Source organism: Anomaloglossus baeobatrachus, chromosome 1, assembly GCF_048569485.1.
Source record: "Anomaloglossus baeobatrachus isolate aAnoBae1 chromosome 1, aAnoBae1.hap1, whole genome shotgun sequence".
In the NCBI taxonomy this organism is placed as follows: domain Eukaryota; kingdom Metazoa; phylum Chordata; class Amphibia; order Anura; family Aromobatidae; genus Anomaloglossus; species Anomaloglossus baeobatrachus.
In genome coordinates this window covers 825,864,295-825,876,794 of record NC_134353.1, presented here as the reverse complement: position 1 = coordinate 825,876,794, position 12,500 = coordinate 825,864,295, and the positions used below count along the sequence as shown (strand labels likewise).

The 12,500-nt window shown below is 48.3% G+C and overlaps 1 protein-coding gene across 3 annotated transcripts in view; it reads left to right on the top strand.

Annotated features, from left to right (window-relative positions):
• The window catches only part of LOC142253486 (phospholipid-transporting ATPase IG-like), a 258,210-nt gene that overhangs the window by 114,064 nt on the left and 131,646 nt on the right, over positions 1-12,500 (top strand). For all 3 annotated transcript variants that reach the window (XM_075325103.1, XM_075325104.1, XM_075325105.1), the window contains exons 4-5: positions 4,571-4,651; positions 7,149-7,256. In XM_075325103.1, coding sequence (XP_075181218.1) covers positions 4,571-4,651; positions 7,149-7,256 — 189 coding nt within the window. The remainder of the gene's footprint in view (positions 1-4,570; positions 4,652-7,148; positions 7,257-12,500) is intronic.

Below are 12,500 nucleotides of genomic sequence, written 5' to 3'. Positions count from 1 at the left end.
TGCCGGCTATCTCCCCCATACACAGGAGCGCCGGCTATCTCCCCCATACACAGGAGCGCCGGCTATCTCCCCCATACACAGGAGCGCCGGCTATCTCCCCCATACACAGGAGCGCCGGCTATCTCCCCCATACACAGGAGCGCCGGCTATCTGCCCCATACACAGGAGCGCCGGCTATCTCCCCCCATACACAGGAGAGCCGGCCGCCGGCTGTCTCCCCCAAACATAGGAGTGCCGGCTATCTCCCCCATACACAGGAGAGCCGGCTGCCGGCTATCTCCCCCATACACAGGAGAGGCGGCCGCCGGCTATCTCCCCCATACACAGGAGCGCTGGCTCTGCTGGCGGTGCGTCTCTGTGTTCTCTAGGAGAGGCCTATCTCTGCCAGCTTATCTTTTAAAGAAGAAAATCGTCCAGAATCGGGTGTAGTCAGAAGGGGCCCCATACTCATTAGACTGTCAGCCGAGCCCATCACCGTGGGCAGGTTCAGCCCTCGTTAGTCTCATGTGTATAGGTGTCTTGGGGTGCACCAAATGTAATAATGAGGTTCGGTTATTGGTAACATTGCTGCGTCTCTGCATGTTCATCTGATAGAAAGCATGGTCTGCACCCGGCAGATATGATTTTTATTTTAACCCGATTACTGGCCTAATTATAGTAGACTTTAACCGCTAAATCTCAAACACTTTCTGAAAAGTGGAAAACTGCACAAGTGAAAATGTATCCACCAAAATACTGTAAAGAAAGCGTCATCCAGTCTGTGGTTTACAGCCATAACATGGGGCGATATATGTATGACGTTCCCATAAATTACCAAACTGGCAAGCTAGTAAGAGCGTATGGCCATCACTGCAGACTGGGCTTCTCCTGGAGAAGATATCCATGTTGTTCATCCCAGGTCCATTCTTTTTTCTGTCTGACTGCACCCTGATAAATAAGAGCTCCAGTCCTGACGATTATTTTTTTTTTTGTTTTGTAATTTATACATTTTCTGCTATTACAATAAGGCCGGGGCCACACGAGCATTGGATGCGATCTGCTAATGACCCTCGACTCCCGCTCTTCTGCAAGCATGAGTAGTGTCATGCATCTGTGAGCCGATTTTGCAATTGGATCACAGCTGCGGAGCAGAGGGAGAGAGTGATCACTCCATTGTCAGCTGATGTGTATATTGTACTGCACTCTGGTGTCATCTGAGCGCAGTCCGATATTTCACTCGCACCCATAGACTTGTATGGGTGCAAGGGACACGTCTCTCACTCACACAGCATGCTGTGATTGTTTTCTCAGTCTGATTAGGGCTGAGAAGAAAATCACAGATCAGAGTGGCCCCAGAGATTAACATTGGTCCAAGTGGAATGCAATTTTGTTTTATTGCATTGCACTTGTCCAATTTTACTCTCCTTGTGTCCTAGGCCTACATGTAAAGCTGCTTTCCAGCAGGTGTAATAAGGTGGCAGGTCTGAGCTACGGAGTAGACGAGGGCTGAGCTCTTAATACCGTACTCTTATAATCTCGGGCGCTGTGGTGGCGTAACTCGTGATGCATAGACGGACTGTGTAATCCTAAATAATTCACAGTAATTCTGGACAACTCAAACACACACATTTGCTTTCCCCGCTTTTAGGGAATGCAGAAAACAAAGGGGTTGTCTACATTACATCTTTTATTTTATATGTATTCTTCATTAAAAATACCAAATCGCTGTTACTACCCTTTGCTGCTCCAGCACTTTTTCTGCGACCCTGCCCTGCTTTTTTTTTTTTTTTTAAACATGGCTGTGGCATATGACCATGCAGCAAATCCCTGGACTCAGTGGTCTCTCACTGTCTATCTGGACATCACCGCTGAGCCCAGTGATTGTCTGCAGCGGTCACATGCCTTTGTTTTGATGATATTACTGCAACCATGTCAACAAAGACTGAGAGGCAGCGTCGCAGAGTAACTGCTGGAACAGCAGGGGTTAGCGAGACTCATTCTGGTTTTGATCTTTGTAGGATTTAGTCAGCTAAGATAAAATTAGACACCCCCCCTTTTATTTTACATCACTTATGTAGTATTTTTTTTATCGATACCAAGCTGCTATAGCAGATTTGTACCCCCTGTATACATATCAACCTGGAATCTGGCACCGGGATCTTCCTATTCTGTAGATCATTGGGGGTACTAGGCGCCGGACCTCCCCATTGGGCTCATTACGACATGTCTTGTTGATCTGCCGCACGTTTCGGTGATTGGTAGAGCCGGTTATTGCTGCCTCTCGGTATGGCAGCGATTAAATGTGACGTGAATTGGAATGGTGTTGATTGCAATCTGCTAATTAATCTCAGCGCTCACACTATAACACTGACAACTCCTTTCTGGCGTCGGCAGATGCTGACTTCACACTTTACTTTATGGCCTACATAAAACATTGTGGACGTAGCCAATACTTTTTATACTATTTTTTTTTTCTATTTTGTGATACATGAACTGATTAAGTAGCATAGTTAAGTTGAAAAGTATCTCACTCTTTATGATTAATAACATCCATACTTCTATATATCGCCAACAAATTCCGAAGCGCTGCACCATCCTTCTATTTGTCTGTTGGAGCTTACGTGCTCTCAGCACTGGAGGCACTGACACTGGGAGCACAGCTCATAGATTGGGGACGTTGTTAGTTTAGTTCCAGAATCCAGGACTAAATTGTGACTTTAGGGTAGGTTCACACTTGAGGGGGGCACTGTCAGCACAGACGCTCAGTGCACCTTTGCACGTCAAAAGTGCACTGAGCGCCTGTCCTTGGTTTGCCGGGCATTGTGTGCTGCCAGACTTCCTTTAAACATTGCACTTCATCGTCTGCTACGTCAGAGTATGTCGTAATTGCCGAAACACTGGGTTCTGGTATGACCCCGACAGATCCATTCTCTTCAATGAAGTCATCCAGTTTTTCGGTGATCCTCACCTTGATGTAGTGAACATGAATCCGTTAAAAAGACGTCCGTTGTCTTCCATTTGAAACTGATCCAGTAAGCAAAAAGAAACTGACCCCTCTCAAATCAGTTGAAATCTGGTTGACATGCCACTATCCTGGAGCCGCTGGTTGACGGGTGGCTATCCTGGAGCCGCTGGTTGACGGGTGGCTATCCTGGAGCCGCTGGTTGACGGGTGGCTATCCTGGAGCTGCTGGTTGACGGGTGGCTATCCTGGAGCCGCTGGTTGACGGGTGGCTATCCTGGAGCCGCTGGTTGACGGGTGGCTATCCTGGAGCCGCTGGTTGACGGGTGGCTATCCTGGAGCCGCTGGTTGACGGGTGGCTATCCTGGAGCCGCTGGTTGACGGGTGGCTATCCTGGAGCCGCTGGTTGACGGGTGGCTATCCTGGAGCCGCTGGTTGACGGGTGGCTATCCTGGAGCCGCTGGTTGACGGGTGGCTATCCTGGAGCCGCTGGTTGACGGGTGGCTATCCTGGAGCCGCTGGTTGACGGGTGGCTATCCTGGAGCCGCTGGTTGACGGGTGGCTATCCTGGAGCCGCTGGTTGACGGGTGGCTATCCTGGAGCCGCTGGTTGACGGGTGGCTATCCTGGAGCCGCTGGTTGACGGGTGGCTATCCTGGAGCCGCTGGTTGACGGGTGGCTATCCTGGAGCCGCTGGTTGACGGGTGGCTATCCTGGAGCCGCTGGTTGACGGGTGGCTATCCTGGAGCCGCTGGTTGACGGGTGGCTATCCTGGAGCCGCTGGTTGACGGGTGGCTATCCTGGAGCCGCTGGTTGACGGGTGGCTATCCTGGAGCCGCTGGTTGACGGGTGGCTATCCTGGAGCCGCTGGTTGACGGGTGGCTATCCTGGAGCCGCTGGTTGACGGGTGGCTATCCTGGAGCCGCTGGTTGACGGGTGGCTATCCTGGAGCCGCTGGTTGACGGGTGGCTATCCTGGAGCCGCTGGTTGACGGGTGGCTATCCTGGAGCCGCTGGTTGACTGGTGGCTATCCTGGAGCCGCTGGTTGACGGGCGGCTATCCTGGACCCGCTGGTTGACGGGCGGCTGTCCTGGAGTCGTTAGTTGATGGGCAGCTAGCCTAGAGCCGCTGGTTGATGGGCGGCTATCATGGAGCCGCTGGTTGACGGGCGGCTATCCTGGAGACACTGGTTGACGAGCGGCTATCCTGGAGACACTGGTTGACGAGCGGCTATCCTGGAGACACTGGTTGACTGGCGGCTATTCTGGAGCCGTTAGTTGATGGGCGGCTAGCCTGGAGCCGCTAGTTCACATGCGGCTGTCCTGGAGCCACTGATTAGCGCGCGGCTGTCCTGGAGCCGCTGGTTTGACGGGCGCCTAGCCTGCTGACAGTAGCAAATAAGGCTATGCTGTATACTCTAGCTGCCGTTGATTTCTGCAGAACAGATTTCCATTGCTAATTACTGATACAGCACCATGGCATTGTTTTGTATTGCTGCTGCTCAGGCCTGTCACTACTGATTGTAATTATTACCTTCATCTCCATCTATTGTTCAGTCTGCGGTCACATTCCTGCCTCTGTGACTTGCACAATCCTCCAGAACAACTGGTTTCTTGTCCTCTCCTCCACAGGCGATTGTTGATACACCCACAAGCCCAGTAACCAGCGGCCTTCCTCTCTTCTTTGTCATCACAGTCACTGCAATCAAACAGGTAAGAGGCTGGAAACATCCACATGTTGTAGCTGCAATAAATGGTTAATTTACATTGCCGGACGCACGGTGTTAAACGACCACTGATTGGCAACATGATCTGTTGTGCTGCAAATCAGCAGCCTGAAATGCGCGTCCCAGAAACGATTATTCCCGATAATGATTGTACAGGACGTGTTATTATTCCGAAAAACATGCCGGGCATTAAGTAGTGACCGTCTAACCGCAAAACCGGGGCATCCCCATGTGCAGAGGAGACATTAATTTGTAAGGATCACATGAAGCTGGAATCGCACATGCCATTTTTATGAGTGTTTTTCGAGCTAAAGCCCCATGAGGTTTCTAAAGTATTGAGATCTATAAAGGTAGGGCTTACATTCATGGCCGAAAGTGAGTGCACCCTTCAAATGGTTCAAGAAAATAAAGTATTTCTCCAAGAAAATGATTGCATTCACACATGTTTTGTTATACACACGTCTATATCCTTAGTGTGTATTGGAACAACACAAAAAAAAACAGAAGTAAAGGAAAATTGGACATAATTTTACACAAAACCCCAAAATTGGGCAATTTTAAGATCTCTCCAAAAGTGTTCAAAAGGATTTAGATCCAAACTCATTGCTGCCACTTTCCAGGACTTTGTTTACATCCATTTCTGGGGCTTCTTGAAATGTTTGGGGTCATTGTCCTGCTGGAAGATCCATGACCTAGGACACCAACCCAGCTTTCTGACACTGGGCACTACATTGCGACCTAAAATCCTTTGATAATCTTCAAATTTCTTGATGTCTTGCACAAAGTCAGGGCACCCCGTACCAGGGGCAGCAAAACAACCCCAAGACATCTTTGAGCCTCCACCATAATTGACTGTAGGTACAGTGTTATTTTCTTTTTTTTGCCTCATTGTATTAACGGTAAACAATAGAACGATGTGGTTTACCAAAAATCTATATCTTGGTCTCACATGTGCACAAGACTCTTTCCAGAAGGATTTTGGCTTACATACATTTTGACAAAATGTTGTCTAACTTTTTTGTGGCTGTCTCAGCAGTGGGGTCCTCCTGTGTCTCCTGCCATAGCATTTAATTTCATGACGGATAAGGGTACTTTACACGCTGCGATATCTGTAACGATATATCGTCGGGGTTACGTTGGTAGTGACGCACATCCGGCACCGTTACCGACATCGCAGCGTGTAACACCAATGAGCGATGATCAACGAGCACAAAAACATGAAAAATCGTTGCTCGTTGACACGTCGCTCATTTCCTTAATGTCGTTGCTGCTGCAGGTACGATGTTGTTCGTCGCTACTGTGGCACCACACATCGTTATGTGTGACACTGCAGGAACGCCGAACATCTCCTTACCTGCATCCACCGGCTATGCGGAAGGAAGGAGGTGGGCGGCATGTTCCGGCCGCTCATCTCCGCCCCTCCGCTTCTATTGGACCCCTGCCGTGTGACGTCGCTGTGACGCCGCACGAACCGTCCCCTTAGAAAGGAGGCGCTTCGCCGGACAGAGCGACGTTGCAGGGCAGGTAAGTCCGTGTGACGGGGACTAACGAGGTTGTGCGCCACGGGCAGCGATTTGCCCGTGTTGCACAACCGACGGGGGCGGGAACGCTCGCAGTGTGTAAAGTACCCTATAGTTTGCGCTGACACTGATGCATCCCGAGCCTGCAGGGCATCTTCAGTTTCTTTGGAACTTGATTGGGGCTACTTAGTCACCATCCAGATTATCTTGTGTTTTGTGTGCAACCTTTCATCAATTTTTATGTATCATCCATGTCCAAGGAGATTAGCTACAGTGCCATGGTTTGTAAACTTCTTGCTTTATGTTAAACACCATGGACAAACGGTCATTAGGATCTCTGGAAATGGACTTGTAACCTTGACATTTGTTATTATTCAATAATTTTGGTTCTCAAACAGTTCTCTTCTCCTCTTTCTGTTCTCTATGCTTAGTGTGCCACACACAGACACGATTGAAAGATTAAGTCAACTTCTCCCCCTTTTATCTGGTTTTTGGTGCGATTTTCATATTGCCCACACCTGTTACTTGTCACAGGTGAATTTGAACGAACGTCACATGCTTGAAATAAAGTCGTTTACCCACAATTTTGGGAAGGTGCCAACAGTCTTTTGCGGTTCTGTGTGAAATAGTCCAATTTTGCCTTTTTTATGTTTTTTTTGGTTTGTTACCCCAATACACGAAAAGGAAATAAGCGTGTATGACAAAAACGTGTGATTGCAATAATTTTATGGGGAAAATACTTCATTTTCTGAAACCATTTCAAGGGTGTCAACACTTTCGGCCATGACTGTGCCCTTCTCCTTCCTGCGCTCAGATATACCCAGAATAAAAAAAAAATTCCTTGTGTGAGTCCAGCTTAGATTGTGGTCATTCTCCATATATCCGTGTTTGATTACTCATCTGTGATATTCGTGTCCTTCCACGAGGCTGGCTGGTGAGAATACTCTGCATTATTTGCATTAGGGCTATGAAGACTGGCTTCGGCATCGAGCAGACAATGAAGTCAATAAGAGCACAGTGTTCATCATCGAGAACTCCGAACGAGTCAAGAAGGAGAGCGAGAAGATCAAGGTATTCACCATGTGTGATTGTCATACAGTTATGGGGTCCAGGAGTAACTACCTGCTGCTGTAAAGGAATGGGTTATCGGGAAATGGCCTACTTATTTTGTTAAATGGATGGTTTTAATGATTAAAGCAACTGTAACACCCTGAAGTTGAGGGGCTTTCACCCGACACGTCACCAGGCCGGGGGTGCAGATCCTCTGCGTCATCACGGGCTGGCTTGGCCCGGTTTCGTGACCCCGAGACATACAGGAGGGAGGGAAGGCAGTGGACGGGAGGAAGGACTGAGGATGGGGGGTGGTAGTGATGGTGAGGAAAGTCTTTTATGATCGTGATGCCACCTGTGGTACATGGCCAAAGATGGGCTGCCGCTGCGGTTGCTGCTCTCCGGGGCTGATGATGAGGGTTGCAGCCGGGGATGGTGTCACTCCCCACAGGCGGAGTGGGGTTACCCCGGGGAGGATGATGGAGGACAGACGGGGGAGGTAGCAGTCCCCGTTGGGCACCGGCAAATGTGGCAGGGGCTGCGGTCCCAGGTCTTTTACTCACTGATAGTTCAGGCGCTGCCCCACAGTACTGTCCTCTGCCATAATAGGCTCCAGCCTATCCCGGATAGTCGGCGGTCACTACCGGTGCTCGTGCAAGTGTTTTAGTGAAGTGTCCCTCGGTTGCTATCCGGAACCCGGGCCGAGCCTCCAGCTCCAAGCCACGGGCCGACGAAGAGAGAGAAACACTCGACTCCTGCTGTCTGTGCGAGATGTTATCCCAAGCTGTGCCCAGGAAGGTCTGCCCTAGTGAGATGGTTGCTCCAACTTCTACCCCTTGTGGTGCCCGCTCCAGAGGTTGTCCTAGCGACTGGGGAAGTCCCACGCTTCGTGATGGCAAACTACCCTGTCTGCCCTAGTCCACCCCCTGCTGGAAAGCACCTTACTGTTGTAGATGTGTGGTGTTTTTGTGAAGGCATTGGCAGTTAACCCCTTCCTAACCCGGGATGGATATTTCCCCTGAAATGAGGTGTAATACCCTGTGGCGCCTGAAGCCCAGGGGCGCCACAGAACCTATTAATATAGCTGCTTGCTGTGATTTTGGAAGGTTTTCTTTTTTCGGTTTATAACTGTAGATTGCTTTAAGGGTATGTGCACACTTTGCAGATTTGGTGCAGTAATTATATGCACCTTCTGGCAGAAAAAGGCGCCAAAAAGTGCAGGCATATTTAATGTGTTTCTTTTTCCAATGCGGGTTTTTTTTTTTTTTTTTTATGAAATCGGTGGCTGAAAGGGGTAAAAAAAACCAAAACACTAAGGCAATGTGCGCACTAGTGCGTTTTACCCGCGAATTTACCCGCGGATTTGCCGCGGAAATTTCTTGAGAAATGTCTGCAATCTTTGTGCAGACATTTCCCAGCAAATCCTACGTGAAAAAAAAATAGCTGTGCGCACTGAGCGGATTTTTCTCAAGAAATTTCCTTGAAGAATTTCTTGAGAAAATTTCTTGAGAAAATGAGCATGTCAATTCTTTTCCGCAGGTACCCTGCGGATTTCGGCAGTACAGCCTGCAAAATCCGCAGGGAAAAATCGCGGCTAATCCGCGGCAAATCCACAGGTCCGGAAATCTTCCACTCCCAGAAGTTTCTCAAGAAATTTTCTTGAGAGACTTCACAGTTCTAGTGCGCACAAAGCCTAACAGTTGATATACTGCAGATTTTTTTCTGCTCAAATCTGCAAAAAAATTAAAAAGCAACATGTGCACAGCACTTCAGAAATGTCAGGCTTTGCTGGCTTCAGGATAGGTATGCAGATATTGGTGCAGATTTCTTACAAAGCGCACCATGTGAACATGGCCTAAAGGTGTTTTCAAGTGATGAGCGGGCACTGCCATGCTCGGTAGTCGTAACGAGCAGTTGATGCTCAGATGGGCGCGATTCGAGTGCCCGAGTATAATGGAAGTCAATGGGGAACGGAAGCATTGTTTCAGGAAATCTTCTATTAAACTCTGGTACCAGCGTTGTGCCCATCCGAGCACTAACTGCTCGTCACGAATACCAAACACCCGAGCATGGTAGTGCTCACTCATCACTAGTTACCAGTACTGAGTACCCGAGCATGGTAGTGTCCACTCATCACTAGTTACGAGTACTGAGCACCCGAGCATGGTAGTGCTCACTCATCACTAGTTACGAGTACTGAGCACCCGAGCATGGTAGTGTCCACTCATCACTAGTTACGAGTACAGAGTACCTGAGCATGGAAGTGCCCGCTCATCACTAGTTACGAGTACCAAGCACCTGAGCATGGAAGTGCCCGCTCATCACTAGTTACCAGTACTGAGCACCCGAGCATGGTAGTGCCCGCTCACCACTAGTTACGAGTACCAAGCACCCGAGCATGGTAGTGCCCGCTCATCACTAGTTACGAGTACCAAGCACCCGAGCATGGTAGTACTCGCTCATCACTAGTTACGAGTACCGAGCACCTGAGCATGGAAGTGCCCGCTCATCACTAGTTACCAGTACTGCGCACCCGAGCATGGTAGTGCCCGCTCATCACTAGTTACCAGTACTGAGGACCCAAACATGGTAGTGCCCGCTCATCACTAGTTACGAGTACTGAGCACCCGAGTTTGGTAGTGCTCGCTCATCATTAGTTACCAGTACTGAGCACCCGAGCATGGTAGTGCCCGCTCATCACTAGTTACGATTACTGAGCACCCGAGCATGGTAGTGCTCACTCATCACTAGTTACGAGTTTTGAGCAAATGAGCATGGTAGTGCCCGCTCATCACTAGTTACGATTACTGAGCACCCGAGCATGGTAGTGCCCGCTCATCACTAGTTACCAGTACTGAGCACCCGAGCATGGTAGTGCTCGCTCATCACTAGTTACCAGTACTGAGCACCCCGAGCATGGTAGTGCTCGCTCATCACTAGTTACGAGTACCGAGCACCTGAGCATGGAAGTGCCCGCTCATCACTAGTTACCAGTACTGAGCACCCGAGCATGGTAGTGCTCGCTCATCACTAGTTACGATTACTGAGCACCCGAGCATGGTAGTGCTCGCTCATCACTAGTTACGATTACTGAGCACCCGAGCATGGTAGTGCCCGCTCATCACTAGTTACGAGTACTGAGCTCCCGAGCATGGTAGTGCTCGCTCATCACTAGTTACCAGTACTGAGCACCCGAGCATGGTAGTGCTCGCTCATCACTAGTTACCAGTACTGAGCACCCGAGCATGGTAGTGCTCACTCACTGGTGGGAAATACATTTTGATCAGAGCATTGCTGACAGCAACTATCTATGCGGTGTGTCAGTCAGGATGGCTATGCTCAAGTTGCCGATGGTGACTTGTCTTCCCTAAAAACAAAAGGATTAGACATTACCATTCCAAGTACCCGATCCTTCCCTCCTTCTCACAGCCTTCATGCCCAATCTGTGTCTGGCAACCAATGCTGGGAGTTGTGGTTTCACACCCGGAGTTCCGCGGTTGCTGATCCCTGATCTAGATTCTCACATTTATTTTCTGTCCATTTCCAAATTTAGACACTTTGAATTTGTGATTTTCAGTACTATTTTTGCTTTAAAGAACAGTCTGAGTTATTACTGTAGAATGAGTATTTTTAGTTTTGCCCTTTGTTTAATAATGTATTTCACGTTCATATATTATTCAGCGGTGAATCACAATTCCTCAGCTCAGAGCATAACTGGTTATAAAATTCTGAATAGGCAATTTTCTGCTGTCAAAATCCCAACGCCAGTGTGGCTTTGGGGATACAAGTCTTCACCACACCGATATTAACATAGAGTTTTATTCTCACCCCCTGTGACATTAAACAGTGACTATACTGAATAAAACATGCTTAGGTGCAATAAAGCTCTTTATGTAGGCAATATTGCTTGTTTAAAGGGCTGAAAGGCAGACTGCATAAAATCTGTCTTTGTTGCTGGAGCCTCGAAGAATTTTCCTAATACAATCCATTATTCACCCATAAGCATATCCGCAGACTCCTGCTAAAGGGCTTATCCAGCCTCTCACTTCCCCTTAACACTAGAACTACTGAGGTAGTCATTTTGACTACTTTGCACCATGTATTTCTATATAGGTGTCACGAGTCCAGTAGTTCTAGTGTTAAAGGGGAACAAAATTAAATTTAAAATTGATTTTAATCCATAGATCTTGGAATAATAATAATTTCCACAATTGGATGTGATTAAAAATAATGTTCCTGTGCTGAGAAAATCTTATATATGTGTCCCTGCTATGTACTGTGTAATGGCCGTGTCTGACCGTACAAGGACATAGTGGGATCATACCACATCTCCTTGGCATGGGAGAAAGTAAAAAAGTATACAGATATTAGATCACAGGATCAGAAATAATTCTTAGTATGAGGTAAAACATTTTTTAAATAAAGGGTAGGAAATGCTTTACCTCACAGAAAGAATCAGCTATGTTTTGTGTAATGGCCATGTCTGACCATACAGGGACATGGTCTGATCATACCACAGCTCCTGGGCAGGGGAGGAAATTAGTAGGTATAAAGACCTTACAGCATGGGATCAAAGCTGATTCTTTTTGTGAGGTAAAACAATTCCTTGCCTGTTTTAAAATGTTTTACCTACCAGAAAGAATAATTTGAAAATCAATGCTGCTATATCTATCTCTCTATCTCTCTCTATCTCTCTATCTATCTCTCTATCTCTCTATACCTCTATCTATCTCTCTCTCTCTCTGTCCCTCTCTCTCTGTCCCTCTCTCTCTGTCCCTCTCTCTCTGTCCCTCTCTCTCTGTCCCTCTCTCTCTGTCCCTCTCTCTCTGTCCCTCTCTCTCTGTCCCTCTCTCTCTGTCCCTCTCTCTCTGTCCCTCTCTCTCTGTCCCTCTCTCTCTGTCCCTCTCTCTCTGTCCCTCTCTCTCTGTCCTTCTCTCTCTGTCCCTCTCTCTCTGTCCCTCTCTCTCTGTCCCTCTCTCTCTGTCCCTCTCTCTCTGTCCCTCTCTCTCTGTCCCTCTCTCTCTGTCCCTCTCTCTCTCTGTCCCTCTCTCTCTCTGTCCCTCTCTCTCTCTGTCCCTCTCTCTCTCTGTCCCTCTCTCTCTCTCTGTCCCTCTCTCTGTCTGTCTCTCTCTCTCTGTCTCTCTCTCTCTCTCTGTCTCTCTCTCTCTGTCTCTCTCTCTGTCTGTCTCTCTCTCTCTGTCTGTCTCTCTCTCTCTGTCTGTCTGTCTCTCTCTCTGTCTGTCTCTCTCTCTCTGTCTCTCTCTC